Source organism: Gossypium hirsutum, chromosome A11, assembly GCF_007990345.1.
Source record: "Gossypium hirsutum isolate 1008001.06 chromosome A11, Gossypium_hirsutum_v2.1, whole genome shotgun sequence".
Taxonomy (NCBI): Eukaryota; Viridiplantae; Streptophyta; class Magnoliopsida; order Malvales; family Malvaceae; genus Gossypium; species Gossypium hirsutum.
In genome coordinates, this window is record NC_053434.1 from 122,466,213 (window position 1) to 122,492,973 (window position 26,761).

General features: G+C 32.0%; 2 protein-coding genes across 2 annotated transcripts; both read right to left on the bottom strand.

The window, feature by feature from the left end:
* Positions 1-520: 520 nt before the first annotated feature.
* On the bottom strand, positions 521-1,325 carry LOC107923696 (RING-H2 finger protein ATL70). Its single transcript, XM_041080273.1, has one exon. It carries the CDS (start codon positions 1,224-1,226, stop codon positions 714-716), a length of 513 nt encoding a protein of 170 aa, XP_040936207.1. The 5' UTR covers positions 1,227-1,325; the 3' UTR covers positions 521-713.
* Positions 1,326-25,681: 24,356 nt separating this feature from the next.
* Positions 25,682-26,560, bottom strand: LOC107923492 (MADS-box transcription factor PHERES 2). The gene has a single exon (XM_016853687.1). The coding sequence runs from the start codon at positions 26,558-26,560 to the stop codon at positions 25,682-25,684; it is 879 nt and encodes a 292-aa protein (XP_016709176.1).
* Between the last annotated feature and the right edge of the window lie 201 nt (positions 26,561-26,761).

Below are 26,761 nucleotides of genomic sequence, written 5' to 3' on the forward strand. Positions count from 1 at the left end.
ATTTAAGGAGCATAAGCTCTTTACTACTCAACCCAACAAAAATTAGAGATTTTTTCTTGCAATTTGTTCAAATATATATATGGTTTCTAAAATATCTAAACTTATGGAGAAACTAGAAAGTTTCTAAATGGTTTCAGTTTCTGCTAATTGAATAGTTCCATTGCTATGAAACTCATAAACTTATTAACAATTCAATTTAAAGTAATCTAAGTAGCACAATGACTTTTCAATTGGGCTGGTTGGGTTGATTTGAATTTGGACTGGATTTAGTCAATTTAGATTTTAAAATTTTGGGTTATTTTGATTATTTAATTTTGAGTTCGGATCATTTAAAGTTATATTAATTTTCGGTTTGAATCATTCAAATTTGAGGATCAAGTTTTCATTTTGAACCATTACAGAATTTAACCACTTTGAGTTCATGTTAATCTAAGCTCAGATTAGATAGATTTTGAAATTTTATGATTAAATCAAGTTGGAACGGATTTAGATTTAAATTTATCAAATTAAATTTATTAAATTCGAGTCAAAATAGACAGATTTATTTCTCATAAAAACGTTTGCTCTGTGTGTGTGACAATCCAAAATTCAGATGTGTAAGAGAACGGGAAATAACTTTTTTACCATCCTCATGTTAACAGCAATTTTACACTTCATGAATGGCAATGAGAATTGAGGGGAAAAAAGTTAACAAAATAACACTATTCTTCATGTCAATCACCGGGCCTGCTCGGCAATGGAGCAACGTGATCATCGGCAGGTGGCATCGACAACGGTGTTGGGATTGGAGACGTCCGACAAACGGGACACGTCGATTGCAACCGCAACCAATGGTCGACACACTCAAGATGAAATAAATGTCCACAATTAGGCAACATCCTAAGACTATCACTGCCCTTATAATCATTCAAGCATATAGAACAACACGTATCTGTAGAACCTACCTTCAATAGCTTAGCCTCGGAGTACATCAATTTCGGGTAGCTTTTAATTGTTTCCTCATCAAGACCACCACCGTCATCAACGAAAAAGCTCTCGGGATCGATCATGTCGCTACTAAACGGCGGGGCTTGCGGTGATTGAAGAGCCTTGCCACAAACGTAGGAAGCCAATGCGATGACGATCATAATCAAGAGGATTATGGCGGAAACTCCAATCGCATACCCGAATCTGGTCACCTCTTTGGAGTCAACGAATCCCGAGTCGGAATCCAATGAAGCGCTCATTTTTCATGGAATAGTGAAAGGAGAAGAAGGGAGGGGATTAATGGGGGATCAAAAGAGTGGTTTGGTGAGCCATGGAAGTGGTTTCATGTTGTAAGGAAGCTAAAAGAAAACATTGAGAATAGAAGGGTAAAATCGACAATTCATTAGAATTAATTTATGTTTTGGATTATGGTTTATTAATTTGTCTGAAAGTTTTTGTAAGTCAAAGGTTCTGGTTTTAATTTTAAATTACATACATCAATTCATATATATTTATATTTTACCGTTTATATGCAAGATTCGTGATTATTCCTTTCACGAAATCTGTCTTATCAGTATACCCAATACTGATTGATTAATATTTAATTTTTTAATGATATATAATTGTATGATCCATTGATAATATATAAAAATATATATTATCAGTATATTAAATGTAAACCCTCAATTTTATATGTTATTATTAAAAAATATATATTATTTTTTTAATGCTAAGATTGTTTAATAGAAGACTTTGGATAAGGAAACTAAAATTTAATCGAAAAAGTGGTTAGCAGTTAGTTTTCAACTACCGTTCATATTCTATAAATTTATTTAATTATGGAAATGATATTATTCAATTGATGAAATCGCATCTAATTATTTGTTCTTGAATTGATGAATTTTGAATATCATAAACACAAATAATATGAGTTAAGTTGCAAAGCTAAAATTGATAGGTTGATCAAAATTATGTTTTCAAGTGATTCAAAAATTTCAATCTTGGCTGCAGGAAACTCGACAATTCTTCTTCATATAATTTCTTTACCAAAGTCGAATATGATTCTAAGTTAGTATAAAAGTAAATTTACATTTTTACTCTCCAAAATTTATTCTTTAATTTTGGTCCTTCAAGAAAATTTTATGGTTACGCCCTCGTGACAAGCTATATTGGATTTTGATACTCATGATAACTTTTTAGTTTGGACAAACTAATCTTTTTCAATCCGTAATGATCTAGCTAGGGTCTCGATTAATTTCCCATAGTTAAGATCAAGTGAGATATGTCTCCAATATCACTTGAACTGGTGAATTCTCTTTAGATTGCTCATTTTTCTTGTTCAACAATAAGAATACATGATTTAATTTATTGACGTGTATTAATTTATATAGACAATACATCATATACAAACTTGGTGGGTCATTGTATTATAAGTTGTTGAACAATTAATCCCATTGTTATATAAGTGAACAATTTAATTTTGAAGGTAGGAGAGTACTGCAGCTTGTTGGACAATATAGAAATGGGCTGGTTTTTGAAGGTAGGAGAGTAAAAATGAAAAATTAGTTTTTCAAACTAAGATGAGGGCATTGTTGTGGATTAGATCAGCTCATAATGAACTTATGATACAGGAGAAGTTTTGGTGGTTTGCTCCACAAAGATGTCGAGTGGTGTCCCACAAACTCAATTCAATTGTTTCCTTTTGGAGACCCCCTCCATATGGATGGTTAAAATTCAATGTATGTGGTATAGTTAAAGAGGATAAAGCCAGCTGTAGAGGAATTTTGAGAGATTTGGAGGGGATGGAAAGAGGGATATTCTCAGGTGCTGCAGGTACAAATGTTGCCGAGGAAGCTGAGATTGAAGCGGTGAAAATTGCTCTCGAAGTGTTTGAATCGACAAGCTGGAAGTGTTCTAATTCACTGGTAATTGAAGTAGGTTCTATGGTGGTGTTTTCTTGGTGTATCAACAAGGGGCTGAGACCTTGGTCGCTTCAGGCAATTTTCTCAGAAATTGAATTGACTAAGCGCAAGGCTAGATCTATTGTCTTCTCTTTGGTCGATAGGAATGGAAACGACCTGGCGTTCTCATTGGCTTTGGCTGGGGTAAATCAGACTCAAGTGCTTAAAGCTTGGTGGTGATTTTTGCTTTGTTTAGTATTTTATTGTTGCTGGAACTATGCTTTAATTTTTGCTATAATTTTCTTATTTGGATACTACTCTGTTTTGTTCCTATCAACAGGGTAGTGTGAATGTAGCGAAAAAAATTTAATTTTGAAGAAAAGAGTTGAAATTGATAAACTCTGATACCCATTAACATTGAAAAATACTAATTTGTCATGAGGGAAAATTTTTATTTTTGTAAGGAGTTGAAATTGTATTTTAAATTTTTTGTGAGGTTAAAGTGTAATTGTATTTTGTAGTCACTTATGATTTCATCACTTTGAAAGGATATATAGAAATCTTTTTATTTTGTACAATTTTACCACACAATAACTTTTAACTCTATCATTTATTAGGGAACTAAAAAACAAATTTTCCATTTGAGGGGGACAAAGCCTTTTCCTACCCCTCTAAATTCACCCTTGCTTCCCATCCTTATATTGTTCCCAAAGGCACCAAATATAGTGCTGCTTCCGGTAGTACTTCCACGAGGCAACCCATTTTCAATTGCACCACTACTGAAAGGCTTAAAACCCAACAGTTATTGCCCTATACCGGTGGTGGTTCCTCTTAAATATCCATATAAAGGAAACCCCACGTCGGATTTGCCACCAGCTGTATGTCCTGGAAACAACCCTAGGTTGTCTTGAGCCACAATATCACCAAAAGTATGTTCTTTGTTGTTAACAATATTGGTAAATCATTGATCTAAAATCAGTGGCTTGTGTTTGCTGCCAATTGTTTGAGTCGTCGGGTCTCCGTGAGGGAGTCAATGAAAGAACTCGATACGTTTCTATACCTCTTCCATCTTCTCCTCCACCAACCATATTAGCCGATGAAGTTCGCCATTGTTGAACTCATCAATCCCTTTCCCTTGCTCAAATTGATGCATAAGATGGTCCATTTCAACTTCACTATTCCTCATTTGTAGCTTCCTTAGCTGCTTAATCTGTCGTAATTTGATACGTCAAATTAGGCTCTTTAATACACTTGAGTAGCTTATTCTTAAAATTTTACATGTCTTTTGTTACTTTTTAGTTCTAAGCATTAATAAACGTTTTAAATTAATTTTTACCCCTTTTGAGACCCAAATTGGCCAATCGTACCATGGGGAACCTAACAATGTGATTGAGTGGTTTAGGAAGTCGATGATGGCCCAAAATTGAAGAAATCACCTCTTGGAAGGGGGATTCATGACACTGAGGCCATTGAAGTTGTGATACCCTTGACAGTGCTAAAATGAAAAGAATTTAGGCCAACTATAGTAATATCGTGATACTGAATAATGGGTATTGCGATACTGAGACCCCCAAGACTCCTAATCTCAAGATTGTTGTAGCTATCGCAATGCCTCTACTTGACGGGTGAAAAAACTACAGAGGCAATTTTATGTCCAACAAGCTTAAGTCTATTTTTCACTTAAGGGAAAAATGATCAATGTTAAGTTAAATGCTAGTAGGCTATAAATACAACTTTATAAGCCTTTCATTTCAAATTTTGTTGGTTGGTAGTTTCCTTTAGTTTTCCATATTTTTAGGGTTAAATTTCTTTTCTTTTTCTTTTCTTTTCATTTTTAGATCAAATTGTCTCTATTCTTTTTAGATTAGATTTTATTTTTGTTGTTTTATTTCTTCTTTATTGTTAAAGACTCTTGTAAATGAAGATGGATCAAATAGTAGGGTGTCATTAGTTCCACATCTAAATAAACATTTTGCACTCTTCTCTTTTTATTGTGCATAAGAATTGTTTGATAAAATGTCTATTTGGGTGTTAACCTTTATCATGTGCTAAATCGTTTGATGGTTGGTTGATTGGTTATTTGTTAGTTTAAGTTAATATTTATGCTTGATTAGTTGGTTGTTTGATTATATCGAAATGCTTAATACACTAAAATTGATGTGTTTAGTGAAAAAACTAGATAAATAAGACCGAGAGAAGAGTTTATGATTCGATAGTTCAATATAATTGTGCCAAATAGTGAGACCGAAAGGAGATCTATATGTCTAGGTGAGACCAAGAGGAGATTTCTAGCTAAGAATGACAATCAATATAATTGATATAGGTTTATTAACTTAGTTAGCAATTAACAAATCAACCGACCATCCTTTGGGTTCGATAGTTTAAACAATTTTTTTACACAATCGATAGTTTAAATTTAGTTTTTAAACAATTTTTTTTGGAATTTACACTAATAATTTTTGATTCAGTTCGATTAGTAATTGTTTAATTTTTAATTAACTTGATGAACACATTTATCGACAATCGTTTGGCTTCGATCCTTGAAATGCTCTAGTGTTCCATTGAGAGTAAAAATATTACAACTGACACTGTCCGCTTCTAGTTAAAACCACACATTTAAACTGTTTTATATTTTTTTGTTTTTCTATACACGCATGTATGTGGTCACTGCTCTTTGGATTTAGTGATCCTTTCTTTGAGGTAGGTTTCCTAGTTTACCGTCTTCTTCAACTGATCTAACTTATGCATCTTCTTGTACTCATCGAGTTTTTGTTGCACCTCATTATGTGACGACCATACAATCAACTCACTTTCATCAGACTATAGATTACATGGTAAGTATACCAATATAAAGAATGGTCAACTCACTCATCTTTTTCATTAACCCTAACCTCCTTTTCTTGAGACAGGCTCTTCTAGCACTACATTTGGTATCCTTGCAAGCATGACCTTTTTTATTCTCATTGTTTTAGGATTCAACTAAAACCCTAATTTCAATGGAGGATGTATGGAAGAAGATATTGTAAGGTTTGCTTTTGAATGGAGTGGCGGATGAGTTGTTTAAATAGCGAAGGGAATGAAGGTTTTAGAGGGAATTTTTGGGTTAATTTTTGAGAAAGATGCGTGCACTTTACATATTAAGAAAGTCCACTTGTCAAGATATTTTGAAATAAATGTGGGGATATGGTTGGCGAGATTTTACAAGGGGCGACATGTAAGAGAATCCATGTCTTTCAAAATTTTACTTAGGCTTCCAAACCTTTTAGCAAATTCTAATTAATTTTTTAAATTTTTTTAAAAGTTTAGTTAAACCCTCTAAAATTATACTCATTAATTTTCTTAAAATTTTAAAAATTTTGATTTCCTAAATTTATTTTTTATTTTTGGTCCTTCAAGAAAATTTTATGGTTTCACCCTTGTGACAAGAGATATTAGATCTTAAGTAGTTTACATGTCTTTTATTTTTTTTAATTTTTAGTTCTAAACATTAATAATTTTTTTTTTAGTTTTTACACTATTTTGAGACCCAAATTAACCAATCGTGCGATGGTGAACCTAAAAATGTGATTGAGTTGTGTACAGAGTTGAGGATGAGCCAAAACTGAATAAATCACCTATAAGAAGGGGTTATCGCGATATTGAGGCCATGGAAGTCGTGATGCACCTAACAATGCTAAACTGAAGAGAATCGAGGCCATGGATAATAAAATCGCGATACTGAGGCCCCCAAGACTTTCAATCTCAAGACTGTTGTGGGTATCATGATATCTATTTGTGACGGGTGAAAAAAAATACAGGGGAAATTTTATGTCCAATAAACTTAAAATTATTTTCACTTAAGGGCAAAATGATTAATGTTAGGTTAAATGTTAGTAGGCTATAAATATAACTTTATAAGCCTCTCATTTCAAATTTTGTTGGCTAGTAGTTTCCTTTAGTTTTCCATAGTTTTAGGGTTAGATTTTTTTCTTTTCATTTTTAGGTTAGATTTTTTCTTTTATTTTTATATTATATTATATTATATTTTGTTTTGTTTTGTTTCTTTTTTTTTTTGTTAAAGACTCTTGGAAATGAAGAGGTATCAAACATTTGGGTGCCATTGGTTCTACATCTAAATGAGCATTTCGTACCTTTATCTTTATATTGTGTATATCAATTGTTTGATGAAATACCTATTTGGGTGCTAAGTTTTATCACATGTTAAATTCTTTGATGGTTGGTTAATTCGTTATTTGTTAGTTTAAGTCAATATTTATGCTTGATTAATTAGTTGTTTGATTATATTGAAATGCTTAATAAACTAGAATTGATGCCTCTAGTGAAAAATCTAGATAAATGAGACCGAGAGGAGAGTTAATCACTAGATATTTCGATATAATTGTGTCAAATAGTGAGACTAAAAGGAGATCTATATACCTAGGTGATACCGAGAGGAGAGCTTAGGAGGTATCTTTTAGTTTAAGATGAGACTAATAGGAGATTTCTAGCTAATAGTGACAATCACTATAATTGATATAAGTTTATTACCTTAGCTAGCAATTAACAAATCAACCAACCATCATTTATCTTTTACATTTTCCAAAGCAATAGGGAAGAAAATTAGATTAGTTAGTTTAATCGATACTTTAAATTTAGTTTTTAAACAATATTTTTTGGAATTTGCACTAATAATTTCCGATTCGGTTCGATTAGTAATTGCTTAATTTTTAATTAACTTGATAAACACATTTACAGACAATCCTTTGGGTTCGATTCTTGGAATGCTCTAGTGTTCCATTGAGAGTAAAAACATTACAACTGACACTGTCTGCTTCCAGTTAAAATCGCACATTTAAACTATTTTATAATTTTCTTTTATTTTTCTTTACACGGGTGCATGTGGTCACTGCTCTTTGGCTTTGGTGATCCTTTGTTTGAGGTAGGTTTCCTTGTTTACCATCTTCTTCATACGATCTAACTTGGGCATCTTCCTGCACTCATCGAGTATTTGTTGCACCTTGTCTTGTGAAGACCATATCATTGGCTCACTTTCATCAGGCCTATAGATTACATGATAAACATGACCACCATAATGAATGATCAACTCACTCATTTTTTCATTAATCCTAACCTCCTTTTCTTGAGACTTCTAGCATTATCGATATCCTTGCAATATCATTATGATATGTCTCCAATATCACTTGAAGTGGCAGATTCTCTTTGGATCACTCGTACTTTTTTTTTGTTCAACAATAAGAAGACATGATCTAATTTTTTTATGTGTATCAATTTATATAAACAATATATCAAATACAAACTTGGTGGATCATTATATTATAAGTTGTTGAGAAATTAATCAAAAATCTTTTTATTTTTGGGGCCAAAAGACAATTTTGCCACATAGTAACTTTTAATTCTATCATTTATTAGGAGACTAAGAATCAAATTTTCCATTTGAGGGAGCCAAAGCCCTTGCCTACCCCACTAAATTCGCCCTTGCCTCCCATCCCTATATTGTTCTGAAAGGCACCAAACATACTGTTGCTTCCAATAGTACTCAAATGAGGCAACCTCATTTTAATTGGACTATCGCCAAAAGGCTTAAAACCCAACAATTCAACTTTTTTGTTGGACTGATATTATCCTATGAAGTTCACCATTTCTGAACTCATCAACTCCTTTCACTTGCTCCATTTGTAGCATCTAATGGACCATTTCAAATTCTTTGTTCCTCCTTTGTTGCTTTCATAGCTGCTTGATCTACCGTAATATGGTACGTCAAATTAGGCTCTCTAATACAGTTGATGAGCTTATTCTTAAGCAGTTTACTTGTATTTTATTTTGTTTAGGTTCTAAACATTAATAAAGGCTTTTTTTTGTTTTTACACCATTTTGAGACACAAATTAGCCAGTCATGCCATGGGGAACCTAACAATGTGATTGAGTTGTGTAGAGAGTTGAGGATGGCCCGAAACCGAAGAAAACGCCTCTAACAAGGAGTTACTGTGACAATGAGGCCATGGAAGTCGTGATGCCCTTGACAATGCTGAAATGAAGAGAATTAAGGCCATCTACAATAAAATCATGATACCAAGACCCCCAAGACTCCCAATGTCAAGGCTATTCTGGGTATTGCGCTACCGTTGTCTGATGGGTGAAAAAATAGCAGGGAAAATTTTATGTCCAACAAGCTTAAGTCTATTTTTCACTTTAGGGAAAAATGATCAATGTTAGGTTAAACGTTAGTAGGCTATAAATACAACTTTATAAGCCTTTCATTTTAGATTTTGTTGGCTGGTAGTTTCTTTTAGTTTTCCATAGTTTTAAGATTAGATGTCCTTTCATTTTAGATTTTCTCTTTTCTTTTTTAGATTGGATTTTTTTTTTGCTTCTTTTTTTTAAAGACTCTTGTAAATGAAGATGGATTAAACATTTGGGTGTCATTGGTTCCACATTTAAATGAGCATTTCGTACCATTCTATTTATATTGTGCATATCAATTGTTCGATGAAATGCTTATTTGGGTGCTAAGTTCTATCACGTGCTAAATTCTTTGATGGTTGGTTGATTTGTTATTTGTTAGTTTAAGTTAATGTTTCTGCTTGATTAGTTGGTTGTTTGATTATATTAAAATGTTTAATAAACTAGAATTGACGCATTTAGTGAAAAATCTAGATAAATGAGACAGAGAGGAGAGTTTATCATTAGATATTTCGATATAATCGTGCCAAATAGTGAGACCGAAAGGAAATCTATATGCCTAGGTGATACCGAGAGGAGAGCTTAAGAGGTATCTTTTAGTTTAAGACGAGACCAATAGGAGATTTCTAGCTAAGATTGACAATCACTATAATTGATATAAGTTTATTACCTTAGCTTGAAATTAACAAATCAACCAACCATCATTTTATCATTTACATTGTCCAAGGCAATAGGGAAGAAAATTAGATTAGTTAGTTTAATCAATACTTTAAATTTAGTTTTAAACAATTTTTTTTTGGAATTTGCACTAATAATTTATGATTCGGTTCGATTAGTACTTGCTTAATTTTTAATTAACTTGATAAACACATTTATAGATAATCCTTTGGGTTCGATCCTTGGAATGCTCTAGTGTTCCATTGAGAGTACAAACATTACAACGACACTGTCTACTTCCAGTTAAAATGACACATTTAAACAATTTTATAATTTTATTTTGTTTTTCTCTGCACGCGTGCATGTGGTCACTACTCTTTGGCTTTTCTGATCCTTTGTCTGAGGTAGGCTTCCTTGTTTACCACCTTCTTTGAACAATCTAACTTAGGCGTCTTCCTGTACTCATCGAGTAGTTGTTGCACCTCGTCGTGTGACGACCATATCATCAGCTCACTTTCATCAGGTCTATAGATTACATGATAATGACCACCATAAGGAATGATCAACTCACTCGTTTTTTCATTAACCCTAACCTCCTTTCCTTGAGACTAACTCTTCTAGCATTATCATTCGATATCCTTACAAGCTTGACCTTTTTTCTTCTTATTATTTTAGGATTTAGCAAAAACCCTAATTTCAATAGAGGATATATGGAAGAAGATATTGTAGGGTTTGCTTTTGAATGGAGTGGCCAGTGAGTTGTTTAAATAGTGAAGGGAATGAAGGTTTTGGAGGGAATTTTTGGGTTAATTTTTTAGAAAAATGAATTCACTTTACATATTAAGAAAGTCCAGTTGTCAAGATTTTTTTGAAATAAATGTGGGGATATGGTTGGTGAGATTTTACAAGGGGCAACACATAAGAGAATCCATGTCTTTTAAAATTTTATTTTTGCCTCCCAAAATTTTTTCAAATTCTAATTAATTTTTTTAAAAAATTTAAAGTTTAGTTAAACCCTCTAAAATTATACTCATTAATTTTCTTAAAATTTTTAAAATTTAAATTCTCTAAAATTTAATTTTTTACTTTTTCATCCTCCAAGAAAACTTTATGGTTTCATCCTTGTATGTGACAAGCCATATTAGGTCTTGATAGTCATGGTAACATTTTGGTTTGGAGAAAAATCCTTACTCAATCCATAATGATCTAGCTAAATTCTTGATTAGTTAACCATAGTTAAGATCAAGTGAGATATGTCTCCAATATCACTTGAAATGGAAGATTCTCTTTAGATCACTCATACATTTTATTTTGTTCAACAATAAAAAGACATGATCTAATTTATTGATGTGTATCAATTTATATAGACAATATATCATATACAAACTTGGCAGATCATTGTACTATAAGTTGTTGAGAAATTAATCCAAAATCTTTTTATTTTGGGGGCCAAAGTATAATTTTACCACATAGTAACTTTTAATTCTATCATTTATTAGGAGACTAAAAATCAAATCTTCTATCTGAGGGGGCAAAAGCCCTTGCCTGCCCCCACTAAATTCCCCCTTGCCTCCCATCCGTATATCGTTCCCAAAGGCACCAAATATACTGTTGCTTCCGATAGTACTCACGTGAGGCAACCCCATTTTAATTGCACCACTGTCGAAAGGCTTAAAACCCAAAAGTTCAACTTTTTTGTCGAACTCATATTATCCCATGAGGTTCACCATTTTCGAACTCATCAAATCCTTTCCCTTGCTCCATTTGTAGCATCAAATGGACCATTTCAACTTTTTTGTTCCTTCTTTATTGCTTCCTTAGCTGCTTAATCTACCATAATTTGGTATGTCAAATTATGCCCTCTAATACACTTGAAGAGCTTATTCTTAAGCAGATTATATGTCTTTTTTTTTTAGTTTTAAACATTAATAAAAGTTTTGTTTTAGTTTTTACACCATTTTGAGACACAAATTAGCCAATCATGCCATAGGGAACCTAACAATGTGATTGCATTGTGTAGAGAGTCAAGGATGGCTAGAAACCTAAGAAATTACCTCTAGAAAGCTTGTATCGTGACACTAAGTGCATGGGAGTCGTGATACCTTAGACAATGCTGAAATGAAGAGAATTTAGGCCATCTATAGTAAAATCACGATACTGAGACCCCCAAGACTCCTAATCTCAAGGCTATTGTGGGTATCGTTATACCCAAGCCTGGGTTTCGCGCTATTGTTGTCTGACAGGGAAAATTTTATGTCCAACAAGCTTAAGTCTATTTTTTACTTTAGGCCAAAAAGATCAATGTTAGGTTAAATGTTAGTAGGCTATAAATACAACTTTATAAGCATTTCATTTTAGATTTTGTTGGCTAGTAGTTTCTTTTAGTTTTCCATAGTTTTAGGATTAGATGTCCTTTCTTTTCATTTTTAGATTAGATTTTTTGTTTTCTTTTTAGGCTAGATTTTATTTTTTTTTGTTTTGCTTCTTTTCTTCTTCTTCTTTTTTTTTTGTTAAAGACTCTTGTAAATGAAGAGGGATCAAACCTCTGCGTGTCATTGGTTTCACATTTAAATGAGCATTTTGTACCATTCTTTTTATATTGTGCATATCAATTGTTCAATGAAATGCCTATTTGGGTGCTAAGTTTTACCACATGTTAAATTCTTTGATGGTTGGCTGATTCGTTATTTGTTAGCTTAAGTTAATGTTTATCCTTGATTAATTGGTTGTTTGATTGTATTGAAATGCTTAATAAACTAGAATCGACACCTCTAGTGAAAAATCTAGATAAATGAGACCGAGAGGAGAGTTAATCATTAGATATTTCGATATAATTGTGTCAAAAAGTGAGACTAAAAGAAAATCTATATGCCTAGGTGATACCGAGAGGAGAGCTTAGGAGGTATCTTTTAGTTTAAGATGAGACTAATAGGAGATTTCTAGCTAAGAGTGACAATCACTATAATTGATATAAGTTTATTACCTTAGCTAGCAATTAACAAATCAACCAACCATCATTTTATCATTTACACTGTCCAAAGCAACAGGGAAGAAAATTAGATTAGTTAGTTTAATTGATACTTTAAATTTAGTTTTTAAACAAGTTTTTTTTGGAATTTGCACTAATAATTTCTGATTCGGTTCAATTAGTAATTGCTTAATTTTTAATTAACTTGATAAACACATTTACAAACAATCCTTTGGGTTCGATCCTTGGAATGCTCTAGTGTTCCATTGAGAGTACAAACATTACAACTGACATTATCCGCTTCCAGTTAAAATTGCACATTTAAATTATTTTATTTTTTTTTGTTTTTCTCTCACGCGTGCATCTGGTCACTGCACTTTGGCTTTGGTGATCCTTTGTTTGAAGTCCTTGTTTACCATCTTCTTCAAACGATCTAACTTGGGTGTCTTCATGTACTCATCGAGTATTTGCTGCACTCGTCGTGTGACGACCATATCATGGCTCACTTTCATCAGGCCTATAGATTACATGATAAACATGACCACCATAATGAATGATCAACTCACTCGGTTTTTCATTAAGCATAACCTCCTTTTCTTGAGACTGGCTCTTCTATCATTATCATTCGATATCCCATCAAGCGTGACCTTTTTTCTTCTCATTGTTTTAGGATTTAGCAAAAACCCTAATTTCAATAGAGGATATATGGAAGAAGATATTGTAGGGTTTGCTTTTGAATGGAGTGGTTGATGAGTTGTTTAAATAGTGAAGGGAATGAAGGTTTTGGAGGGAATTTTTGGGTTAATTTTTGAGAAAGATGCATGCACCTTACTTATTAAGAAAGTCCAGTTGTCAATATTTTTTGAAATAAATATGGGGATACGGATGGTGAGATTTTACAAGGGGCAACACATAAGAGAATCCATGTCTTTTTAAATATTATTTTGGCCTCCCAAAATTTTTGCAAATTCTAATTAAGTTTTAAAAAAATTAAAATTTTAGTTAAACCCTCTAAAATTATAAAATTTTGATTCTCTAACATTTAATTTTTACTTTTTAGTCATCCAAGAAAATTTTGTGGTTTCATCCATGTATGTGACAAGCCATATTACATCTTGATACTCATGGTAACTTTTTGGTTTGGAGAAAAATTCTTACTCAATCTATAATGATCTAGCTAGTGTCTTGATTAGTTAACCATAGTTATGATCAAGTGAGATATGTCTCCAATATCACTTGAAGTGGCGGATTCTCTTTGGATCACTCAAACATTTTATTTTGTTCAACAATAAGAAGACTTGATCTAATTTATTGATGTGTATCAATTCACATAGACAATTTATCAAATACAAACTTGGTGGATTATTGCATTATAAGTTGTTGAGAAATTAATCCAAAATCTTTATTTTGGAGGCCAAAGTACGATTTTACCACATAATAACTTTTAATTCTATCATTTATTAGGAGACTAAAAATTAAATTTTCCATTTGAGGGGATCAAAGCCCTTGCTAGCCCCCACTAAATTCCCCCTTGACTCCCATCCCTATATCATTCCCAAAGGCACCAAATATACTATTGCTTCTGATAGTACTCACATGAAGCAACCCCATTTTAATTGCACCACCGCCGAAAGGCTTAAAACCCAACAGTTCAACTTTTTTGTCGAACTCATATTATCCCATGAAGTTTACCATTTTTGAACTCATGATCTCCTTTCCCTTGCTCCATTTGTAGCATCAATTGGACCATTTCAACTTCTTTGTTCCTCTTTTATTGCTTCCTTAGCTACTTGATCTACCGTATTTTGGTACGTTAAATTAGGCTCTCTAATACACTTGAGGAGCTTATTCTTAAGTAGTTTACATGTCTTTTATTTTTTTTAGTTCTAAACATTAATAAAAGTTTAGTTTTAGTCTTTACACCACTTTGAGACATAAATTAGCTAATCGTGCCATGGGAACCGAACAATGTGATTAAGTTGTGTAGAAAGTCGCGGATGGCCTGAAATCAAAAAAATCACCTCTAGGAAGGGGGTATCGTGATATTAAGGCCATGGAAGTCGTGATGCCCCTGACAATGTTGAAATAAAGAGAATTGAGGCCATCTTCAGTAAAATCACGATACCAAGACACCTAAGACTCCCAATCTCAAGGCTGTTGTAGATATCGTGATGCCCAAACCTGGGTATCACGATACCGTTGTCTGATGGGTGAAAAAATAGCATGGGAAATTTTATGTCCAAAAAGCTTAAGTTTATTTTTCACTTTAGCAAAAAATGATCAATGTTAGTTTAAATGTTAGTTGGCTATAAATACAACTTTATAATTCTTTCATTTTAGATTTTTTTGGATGGTAGCTTCTTTTAGTTTTCCATAGTTTTAGGATTAGATGTCCTTTCTTTTCATTTTTAGATTAGATTTTCTCTTTTCTTTTTAGATTAGATTTTATTTTATTTTTTTGTTTTGTTTCTTTTGTTTTTTAATTGTTAAAGACTCTTGTAAATGAAGATGGATCAAACCTTTGGGTGTCATTGGTTCCACATCTAAATGAGCATTTCATACCATTCGCTTTATATTATGCATATCAATTATTTGATGAAATGTCTATTTGGGTGCTAAGTTTTATCACGTGCTAAATTCTTTGATGGTTGGTTGATTCGTTATTTGTTAGTTTAAGTTAATGTTCATGCTTGATTAATTGGTTGTTTGATTATATTGAAATGCTTAATAAACTAGAATTGATGCTTCTAGTGAAAAATCTAGATAAATGAGACTGAGAGGAGAGTTTATCATTAGATAGTTCGATATAATTGTGCCAAATAGTGAGACCAAAAGGAGAGCTATATGCTTAGGTGATACTGAAAAGAGAGCTTAGGAGGTATCTTTTAGTTTAAGATGGGACCAATAGGAGATTTCTAGCTAAGAGTGACAATCACTATAATTGATATAAGTTTATTACCTTAGCTAGCAATTAACAAATCAACCAACCATCATTTTATCATTTACATTGTCCAAAGCGATAAGGAAGAAAATTAGTACTTTAAATTTAGTTAAACAAATTTTTTTCGGAATTTGCACTAATAATTTCTGATTCGGTTCGATTAGTAATTGCTTAATTTTTAATTAACTTGATAAATACATTTACAAATAACCCTTTGGGTTCGATCCTTGGAGTGCTCTAGTGTTCCATTGAGAGTACAAACATTACAACTGACATTTTTCGCTTCCAGTTAAAATCGCACATTTAAACCATTTTATAATTTTTTTTGTTTTTCTCTACACGTATGCATATAGTCACCGCTCTTTGGCTTTGGTGATCCTTTTTTTGAGGTAGGTTTCCTTGTTTACCATCTTCTTCAAATGATCTAACTTCGGCTTCTTCCTGTACTAATCGAGTATTTGTTGCACCTCGTCGTGTGATGACCATATCATCAGCTCACTTTCATCAGGTCTATAGATTATATGATAAACATGACCACCATAATGAATGATCAACTCACTCGTTTTTTCGTTAACCCTAACCTCCTTTTCTTGAGACTGGCTGTTCTAACATTATCATTCGATATCCCTGCAAGCGTGACCTTTTTTCTTCTCATTGTTTTAGGAGTCAAAAAAATCCTAATTTCAATAGAGGATATATGGAAGAAGATATTGTAGGGTTTGCTTTTGAATGGAGTGGCCGATGTGTTGTTTAAATAGCGAAGGGAATGAAGGTGTTGGAGGGAATTTTTGGGTTAATTTTTGAGAAAGATGCATGCACTTTACATATTAAGAAAGTCTAGTTGTCAAGATTTTTTTGAAATAAATGTGGGGAAACGGTTGGTGAGATTTTACAAGGGGTAACATGTAAGAAAATTCATATATTTTAAAATTTTATTTTGGCCTCCCAAAATTTTTACAAATTCTAATTAATTTTTAAAAAAATAATAAAATTTTAGTTAAACCCTCTAAAATTATACTCATTAATTTTCTTAAAATTTTTAAAATTTTGATTCTCTAAAATTTAATTTTTACTTTTTGGTCTTCCAAGAAAATTTTATGGTTTCATCCATGTATGTGACAAGCCATATTAGATCTTCATACTCATGGTAACTTTTTGGTTTGGAGAAAAATTCTTACTCAAATCCGTTATGATCTAGCTAGAGTCTTGATGAGTTAACCATAGTTGAGATCGAGTGAGATATTCTCTAATATCACTTGAAGTGGTGGATTCTCTTTGGATCTCTCATTCAATTTTTTTTTGTTCAACAATAAGTAGACATTATCTAATTTATTGATGTGTATTAATTTATATAGATAATACATCAAATACAAACTAGGTGGATCATTGTATTATAAGTTGTTGAGCAATTAACCTCTTTCTTATATAAGTGAACAATTTAACTTTGAAGAAAAGAGTTGAAATTGATAAACTACGATACCCTTTAACATTGAAAAATACTAACCTATCATTAGGGAAAACCTAATTTTTTAAGGGGATCAAAATTGTATTATAATTTTGTTATGAGGTTACAGTGTAATTTTATTTTGTATTTATTTATGATTTCATCACTTTGAAAGGACTATATAGAATTTTTTTTGGCGGGGGGGCAAAGTACAATTTCACCACATAGTAGCTTTTAATTCTATCATTTATTAGGGACTAAAAAACAAATTTTTCATTTTAGTGGCCAAAGCGCTTGCCTGAGCCTCTAAATTTGCCCCTACCTCCCATCTCTATAGTTCCCAAAGGCACCAAATATATTGTTGCTTCTGATAGTGCTCACATGAGGCAACTCCATTTCAATTGCGCCACCCCCGAAAGGCGTAAAACCCAACAATCGTTTTCCTATATCGGTGGTGGTACCTCTTAAATCTCCATATAAAGGCTCCCTCACGTCAGCTTTGCCACCAAGTTTATGTCCTGGAAGCAACCCTAGGTTGTCTTGAGCCACAATATCACCACAACATTAATGGCTTGTGCCTGCTGCCAACTGTTTGAGTCGCCAGGTCTCCTTGAGGGAGTAAATGAAAGAACTCGATACATTTCTGTATGTCTTCCATCTTCCCCTCGACGAACCATATTATCCCATGGTCACCATTGTCGAACTCATCAACTCCTTTCCCTTGCTCAATTTGAAGCATCAAATGGCCCATTTCGAATTCTTTGTTCCTCTTTTGTAGCTTCCTTAGCTGCTTGATCTACCGTAACTTAATACGTCAAATTAGGCTCTCTATACACTTTAAGAGCTTATTCTTAAACAGTTTACATGTCTTTTATTTATTTTTGTTGAGTTTTAGTTCTAAGCATTAATAAACATTTTTGTTTAGTTTTTACAGTATTTTGAGACCCAAATTAGTATAAAAATAAATTCGCATCTTGACTCCCCCAAATTTTTTTTATTTTTGGTCCTCCAAGAAAATTTTGTGGTTTCACACTTGTATATGACAAGTCATATTAGATCTTGATACTCATGGTAACTTTTTGGTTTGGAGAAACAATCTTTTTCAATTTGTAATTTTGTAGCTAGAGCCTTGATTAATTAACGATAGTTAAGATCAAGTGAGATATGTTGTAATGGCCTAAATTCAAGGTTATCGGAACAATGGTTTCGTAACCATAGATCCGATTTAAAGAGAAATTTATTTCAATATTTTTGCTTGAAAATTGATATGATAGGAAAATTATATGAAAATATTGATAGGAAAATTTTATCGATTTAATGATTAGTTAGAAAAAGAAATTATTGAAGAAATTGGGTAAAAACAAGGTATCGAGACCTCTATCTTGTAAAACCGAGTCGAAAATAATTTTATAAATATTTATGAAATGTTATTAATGTGGTATCAAAATTTCGTTAGGAAATTTTAATGTTTGGGTAGTCAATTAAATGAAAAGGACTAAATTGTAATAGGTGTAAAAGTTACTAAAGTGATTAAACAGCTTAAAAGTCTAATGAGAAAGGATTTAAAAGGCAATTAGACTCCAAATTTATTTGGGCTGGACGGCAAGGGTATGAAATCAGCAGAAAAATTGATAAATTAAGGGTAAAATTGGAATATTGCAAAATTAAACTAGGACTAAATAGGAAATATCTAGATTTCTCTTCATTTCTCTTCAATTCCAGTAGCTAAAAACGCCATAGGAGGGTTCTCTAAGCTGGTATTTCATAATTTTTGCACCAAGTGAGTTAATCCTTGCCTTTTTCTTGTAATTTTTGTGTTTCTAAGACTTTTACAACTAGGTCCTACTATTAAATTCATTAGTTTTTGATTTCATGGATGAAATTGAAAGTCACCATGGTTGAGTGCTGTAATTTTATGATCAAATAGAATGAAATTAAAGCTTTAATTTGTTTATGAGATGATTTTATTAGGTAATTTCAATAGAAATTGATTTTTAGGACCTAATTGTGAAAATGCTTGGAATTAAAGTATATTGCTGAAATTCTGATTCCTAAAGGTTGTAAACTAGTTTAAGGTGATAGAATAAAATGTTAATTGAGAAAAATCAGCTCAATTGAGAGGCTAATTGAGTAGGGACGAAATTATCATTTATTAAAAGCTTAGGGGAAAATGGTAATAAACAGCTTGCACAAAAACAGTTTGGACAGCAGCAGTAGACTAAATTTGAAAAATCACCATAAATTGTAGAAATCGAATTAGAAGATGAAAAAAATATGGCATTAAAGCTTATTGAGTCTAGTTTCTCATAGAAGAAATAGTGTAAGCAATGGATTTGAAAATTTTGAGATATAATGAATTTTGTGAGACAATGTCAGAATGAATTTGGGTTCCCCTGTTCTGACTTTGAAAAATCATAAAAAATTGAAGAAAACAATTATGGGCTTAAATTTATATGTCTAGAATCCTTAATGAGTCTATTTTTAAGAGAAACAAACGAGAACATCATTTGAATTCTGTATAAAGAGATAATTTATTTTTAGTGAAGAAGGGTCAGAACTGTTAGACAACAGAACAGGGGTGACTTTGAAGAATAAACTGTACTGATTGGCTAAACCAAAATTCTGAAAATTTTATGGTAAAAATATATATGAGTCTAGTTTCAGTGAAAATTAACGGATCTTAATTTGGAGTTCCGTAGCTCAAGTTATAAATAATTTAGTGACTATGACTCAAGTACACAGCTTTGAATGAACTATAAATAATAGTTGAATTATAGAGAATGTTGCATATGAACATGAAATGTATTAAATTGATAATTAAATTTATTTATTTAGATCCGGAAGATTCAAATACGAAGCTAGATCGAGGAAAGGAAAAAGTTCGGGATTAGTAGATTTTTATTGTTTACAAACAAGTATTAAGGTAAGTTCGTGTAACTTGAATTATATTCTTAAATGCTTGAGATTGTATGTTATTGATGTGAATATGATTTGAGTGTTCATTGTATGAAAATTAATGAAACATTGATATATTTGATAAAATGGGAAGAAATCCCGGTTGAATAAAAGGAAAATTTGATGGATCTCTGAAAAGGAATTGACGGTAAAAAGGATCTAGCCCGGACGGGTGATCCTATCCTGATATAGCCCTCCCGAAGAATATGTGTAAAATGGATTTAGCCCGGACGGGTAATCCGAATTAGGGTCTGAATTTAGCCTGGACTGGTAATTCAGATCCAAGCTCATTAGAGTAATTGTCGTTGCAGGGGATTTAGCCTGGACTGGCAATCCCGACAATACTCTATGAGTTTATATTGCAGGGGATTTAGCCTGGACTGGTAATCCCGCTGCAAGGTTGAGGTTCGCGAGAGTGTGCTCTCTGAAATGGAAATGTGCGCACATGAATATGAATTGACGGACCCGAAATTGTACACTAAAAGCGTACCTCTGAAAATCCATCGAAATTCCGATAAATTCAACGGGATAAATATGAAAAATAATAAGGGAATGAAAATCATGGTATTGATGAGTACATCAATCATGGTATATATTATTGGTACATAGAAATTATTGTACTAACTTGAATGTTGAGTTTGTGCATATTAGGGTAATAATGCATTGAATGGATATATGGATGTTTATTGTATTGTATTGAAAATATTAGGTAAGTATAATTCTCGTTACATGAGCTTACTAAGCACAAAGTGCTTACCCAGTTTCCTGTTTCCTTTTTCCCTGTTTTGTAGTGTTAAGAGCTCGGAGGTCGGATTTGGTCGGAGACACATCACACTGTCAACCTCAGGATTTCGGTATATAAAGAAACTTTATTTTGGAAATCAATGGCATGTATAAGCTAACAAAGTAAATGTTAACGTGAAATGAATGTAAAGTTAGCCATTAGTATGGTTAACAAACCTGGTTTTAGATATGTGATGACGTTATCTTATCTTATATAAATGCATGAATCTATCATGAAAATATGTTGAATTGATTTGGTTGATGTGGATTGGTCTCGATTTAATATTACAGGGAAGGTTAGATATTTATAAAAGGGATATATTAAATATAAAAAAAAATTTAATTCGTAAACTCCGGTAATGCCTCGTACCCTATTCTCTGTGGATCACTCATTCTTTTTTTGTTCAACAATAAGAAGACATGATCTAATTTGTTGATGTGTATGAATTTATATTGACAATTAATACATCAAATACAAACTTGGTGGATCATTGTATTATAAGTCGTTGAGTAATTAATCCTATTGTTATATAAATGAACAAATTAATTTTGATGAAAAGAGTTGAAATTGATAAACTACGGTTGTAGTACCCAAAAATATATAGGATTAATTGAAATAAATAATTAAAAGAATGGCCTAGATTTAGTGTACTTCTTAAATGTCCTAAGTTTTATCCACTTTTCTCTCATTTCTTTTCTTTTTATTTTCAGCAACCTTCTACAATGAAACGTATTAGACTATATATAATTTATAGTAAAATCTTAATAAGAAATGGGTTGTAGTCCAATGGTTAAGCATCTACTCTTGATCCTCTACATGCCCAAGGTTAATCTATGCCACTCCCTTTCAATTCCATATTATTTTCAGCAACAGGGGTAAATTGCCAACCAAACCCTTAAGGTTTAAAAACCCTATGTATTTAGCCTTTTCCTGAACTATAGTTTTATTTTCCAAAATAAACCCCAAATCTTTCCCCATTGCTAAAATTTATTTTTGCTTCTGAATCAAAATCAATTCCCGATTTCTACTTGTTTCTCAATTGGATTCGTACTCATTATTAGAAACATCCTTTGATCTTTGCCAAGAATCGGTAAGTACGTCTCAATCCAAATGTTTGATCTCGAATATTTATAGAATTTGTATCTAACGATAATCTTATGAATGATTAAATGATCTTTTTTGATACATCATCGAATCTTTTAACAATCTAGGTTCATCTTGAAACCTATCATTAATTCTTGCATAAATGTCGTTTGAAGGACTCGATTTAGGTACCTTGGATCAAATCTGAACGTAAGGAACATCATTTGGGTTCTCAGTGAATGGTGTGTGCTTTTTTACAAGCAAATTAAGGTAAACCATGCCTTGGATTAGGGCCACATGGCCAGCCACATGGTTGCCTGGACCACATAGTCCCTCACATGGCTATGTCCCCCTGAAACCCTAGAATATTTCGATTCTCACACGGTCTAGAACCTTTCACACGACCTACCACATGACCGTGTCTCCTCTGTAGCTTAATTTTGCATGTTCTACATGGCCACAATCTGTTACACGGCCTGGCCACACAGCCATGTGCCCCCTATTTATAGTTTTGCCTAGAATTTTCGTAAACTATTCAATTTAGTCTTTGCATGATCCTTGAAATATTTTTAGTATTCTATCTCTTTCAATGATGTACCTGATATTATAAATAATGAGGAATCCATGACTTGATTGATTAGAAGATTATTACTATATGTGCATGATGTGTGACTAGTACATGTCTTCTATGACTGGATTACTAATAAATTGTTACTGTTACTTGTATCACCAGATTACTGATTGCATAAGAAACATGCTTATTGTACTGATAAATTGAATACATGACAAACATGTCTATTACTATTGGTGATCTAATTACATGGTGAACTTGTCTACTGTTTTTGTACTGAATTGTTACCCGCATGTCATACTGCATTGCATGGGGTGGGACACTTTAAAGGAGGAACTACTAACAGTTTATCTACAAACATTAGTGGTACATCCACAAAATTTATTGGTAGCCTTGATCTACAAACCCGTTACGTATTCACAAACACTGGCAGCGTATTAACTTACAACATTGGTGGCACGTCCACAATATTTACTGACAGCTTTCATCTACAAACCCGTTGTGAATTCACAACTACTGGTTACAACACTTGTGGTTCATCCAAAAACTCGAGTGTATGGGATATAAGAGTTCTAGGTAAAATCTTACTATGGAGTGTGGCGATGGGGTAGGAACTTTTCTTTATTGTTAAACTGAAATTGCATTACAATGGCACTTATAAGCATGCTTGAATGAATTGTCAATTACTACCATACTATATGATTGTTCTGTGCTAAATGTTGTTATTATATGCTTTGTTTATTAATTTGCCCTGATTTTCTTGTGATGGAACTCACACTAAGTCTCATAGCTCACTCCCCTTTAATTTCCATCCTTATAGGTAAACCACTAGGTTAGGATGCAGACATGACATCCGGAGGGTCTTGGCTCAGTTTTTACTTATAAAATTATTTTAGGCTCATAATTTGATTTATTTATATTATTTAAATACTGTATTATTTTATTTTGAACTGTGGCATGAGACTTAGGGTTTTAGTTTTGTTTTTATATTGCATGACATTTAATTTCAATTTTAGGATACATCTAAATATGATTATTAAGTAGTTATGCATAAACCCCAATATTTATCAAAAACATACGTAAATATCACTTTCCTACTTCTAAACTATAATTAAAATTTTAAGTAATAAACAAATTGGAAAATACCTAAGTTTTCTTGTAAAATAATCAAATGCTTTAGCATGAATGTTTTCAAAACTCCAACAGTTTACCAGGTCATTTCGATGGCTAATGTAATTTTTCGAATTTAGGTCTAATGTCTAGGTCCGGTTGGAGACGTTACAACGATAACATTGAAAAATACTAACTTGTCATTAGGGGGAAGTCCAATTTTTTATGGGGTTAGAATTGAGTTATAATTTTTTTGTGAGGTTAAAATGTAATTTTAACTTGTATTCACTTATGATTTCATCATTTTTGAAAGGACTATATAAAAATCATTTTTTTTATTTTGGAGGTCAAAGTATAATTTTACCACATTGTAACTTTTAATTCTATCATTTATTAGGGGATTAATAAAAAACAAATTTTCCATTTAAATGGCCAAAGCCCTTTCTTGCCCCCTCTAAATTCTCTGTGCTTATAATATTTTAAAATGACATGAATTTTTTTAAAAAGTAAAATAAAATTTAACAATTTTTTAAACATAATAAGAATTGCTTACTCTTTATTTGAAGTCATTTTAAAATATGGTAAGCCGACATTTTGTAACATTTGAACTTACTGCGGCTTACAGCTTTACCTATTTGCTTTTCAACATTAAATGTAAAAAGGATTAAATTGTTGACTTTTATATTGTAAGAACTAATTTACTCCTAAACTTATAGTAAAGGGACCCATCAAGAAATTTAACCAAAAAATTGAACACTATTTGATTTTTATAACATATATAAGGGCAACTGACGAATAACCTTTGTTATTCATTATATTCTCGAATTTTTCATTTAAATATTTTTATTTTTTTATTAAGTTTTATCATTCTTATTTATAAGATTTTTAATTTCACTAAAATATTTGGTTAAATAAATTTATTTTATAAAAATTATCATATTTAAAAAAGAATTCTATTCAATTAAAATACTTTTATTAAATGAATTTATATACAAATAAATAAATTAATTTTTATATTGAATTAATTTATACTTAATTTATTATGTTTAAATTAACCAAAAAATTTAAAAAAATGATATTACTTTGGTTTTAAATAAATACTAATTATTTATAAAAATGGGAAACTTTATATTCATATAAATATATATAAGTTTATAAATAATATATTTATATAATCTAATCTAATATATTATAATTATATTATGAACTGTTATAGTCAATTTATTCACTATTATTAAAAGAAAAAAAAACTGAAGAGTGAAGAGTTTAATTTATTATATATCAAATTTTTTTATAGTTTGAACAAATGCTTTAATAATGATTTGGAAATTTTTTTATTAACACTGTATTTGAATAATAGAAATAATTGATATATGTTATTTATTTCTTATTTTGATTAATGTTTCTTTGTATTAATTATATGAGGAGAGGGATCTACTTACAGTGGTGCAGAACTCGAGTAGTTTCAAATACTTTCATAACATTTTCTACGATTAATATTTTACCAATCCAATTGTCATATTTTATATTCTATTTAAATAGATGAAGCATGTTAATTTTGAGCAAATAAAAAATGTTTAACTAAAAATATTTCAAGCGTTAAATATATTGATGAAGACAATATTTCAAATCGATATAATAGAGATATCAGATCAGTTTTGAAATTTATATGCATGGAAAATGCATCAATATTGAAAAATTCAATAATCAATTTGTTAAAATATCAAACGTAAAAAAGATTACAGAAGTGTGTAAAACTACTTGAGTTTGACACTAGTGTAAATGGATTCCTGCTTACTGCTTATTATACAAAGTAAAACTATATTATACATTGAATGTAGTAAACATTACTTCAATTATTATTTGAAAGTTCTATTATTCTAATATTTGAATTTTTAAATAAGTTAATATATTTTAATTATGTTTGATAATTCAATTATAGTAATTATAGTAATTAAAAATATGTTATTTAAAAAATAATTAAAAAACATATTATTTAAAAACTAATTAAAAAATTAAATGCATGTGCAACAAACGTCACCTTAGAAACTGGTGTTTACGAATAGGACAACTTATTGTGGATATAATTGAAGAAAAGTTTAAAAGCAAAGAAATTGACTATCATGCAGCAAAGTTGTTGGGCCACGATTGTCCATCAAATTGCATGTCGATACCATTGCTAGTGCCGCCACAGTTGTCTCCGCCGTCACCTCCAAGTGGCCAAGCCACCCCTTGCTCACTCACATTGTAACTACTCCCTATGCATTCGAAAGGGTGTCCTACCATCCCTATATCGTTCCCAAAGGCACCAGATATATTGTTGCTTCCGATTGTACTCCCATGAGGCAACCCCATTTCAGTTGCACCATCGCCGTAAGGCCTAAAACCCAGCAGTTGCTGCCCCATATCGGTGATGGTTCCTCTTAAATCTCCATATAAAGGTACCCCCACGTCGGAGTCGCCACCAAGATTATGTCCTGGCAGCTGCCCTAGGTGGTCTTGAGCCATAATATCACCTAATGTGTGTTCATTGTTGTTAACCATATTGGTAAACCGTTGATTCATCATCAATGGCTTGTGTCCGCCACCAACTGTTTGAGCCGTCGGGTCTCCCTGAGGAAGTTGATGAAAGAATTCAATACGTTTTTGTATCTCATCCATCTTCTCCTCCACCAACCATTTTAGCCTATGAAGTTCACCATTATTGTACTCATCAATCCCTTTCCCTTGCTCAATTTGATGCATCAAATGGCCCATTTCAACTTCATTGTTCTTCCTTTGTAGCTTCCTTAGCTGCTCTTTGGCTTTGGTGATCCTTTCTTTGAGGTAGGTTTCCTGGTTTACCATCTTCTTCAACCGATCTAACTCGGACGTCTTCCAGTACTCCTCGAGTTGTCGTTGCACCTCGGCGTGTGATGGCCACACCATCGGCTCACTTTCATTAGGGCTATAGATTATAAGACAAGCTCTAATACCACAAAGTGTGGTCAACTCACTCATCTTTTTCATTAACCCTAACCTCCTTTTCTCAAGACTAACATTTCTAGCATTATCATCTGATATCTATGCAAGCGTGACCTTTTTTCTTGTCATTGTTTTAGGATTCGGCGAAAACCTTAATTTCAATGAAGGATATATGAGAAGATAATTTTAGGGTTTGATTTTGAATAGAGAGGCCGATGCGTTGTTTAAATAGCAAAG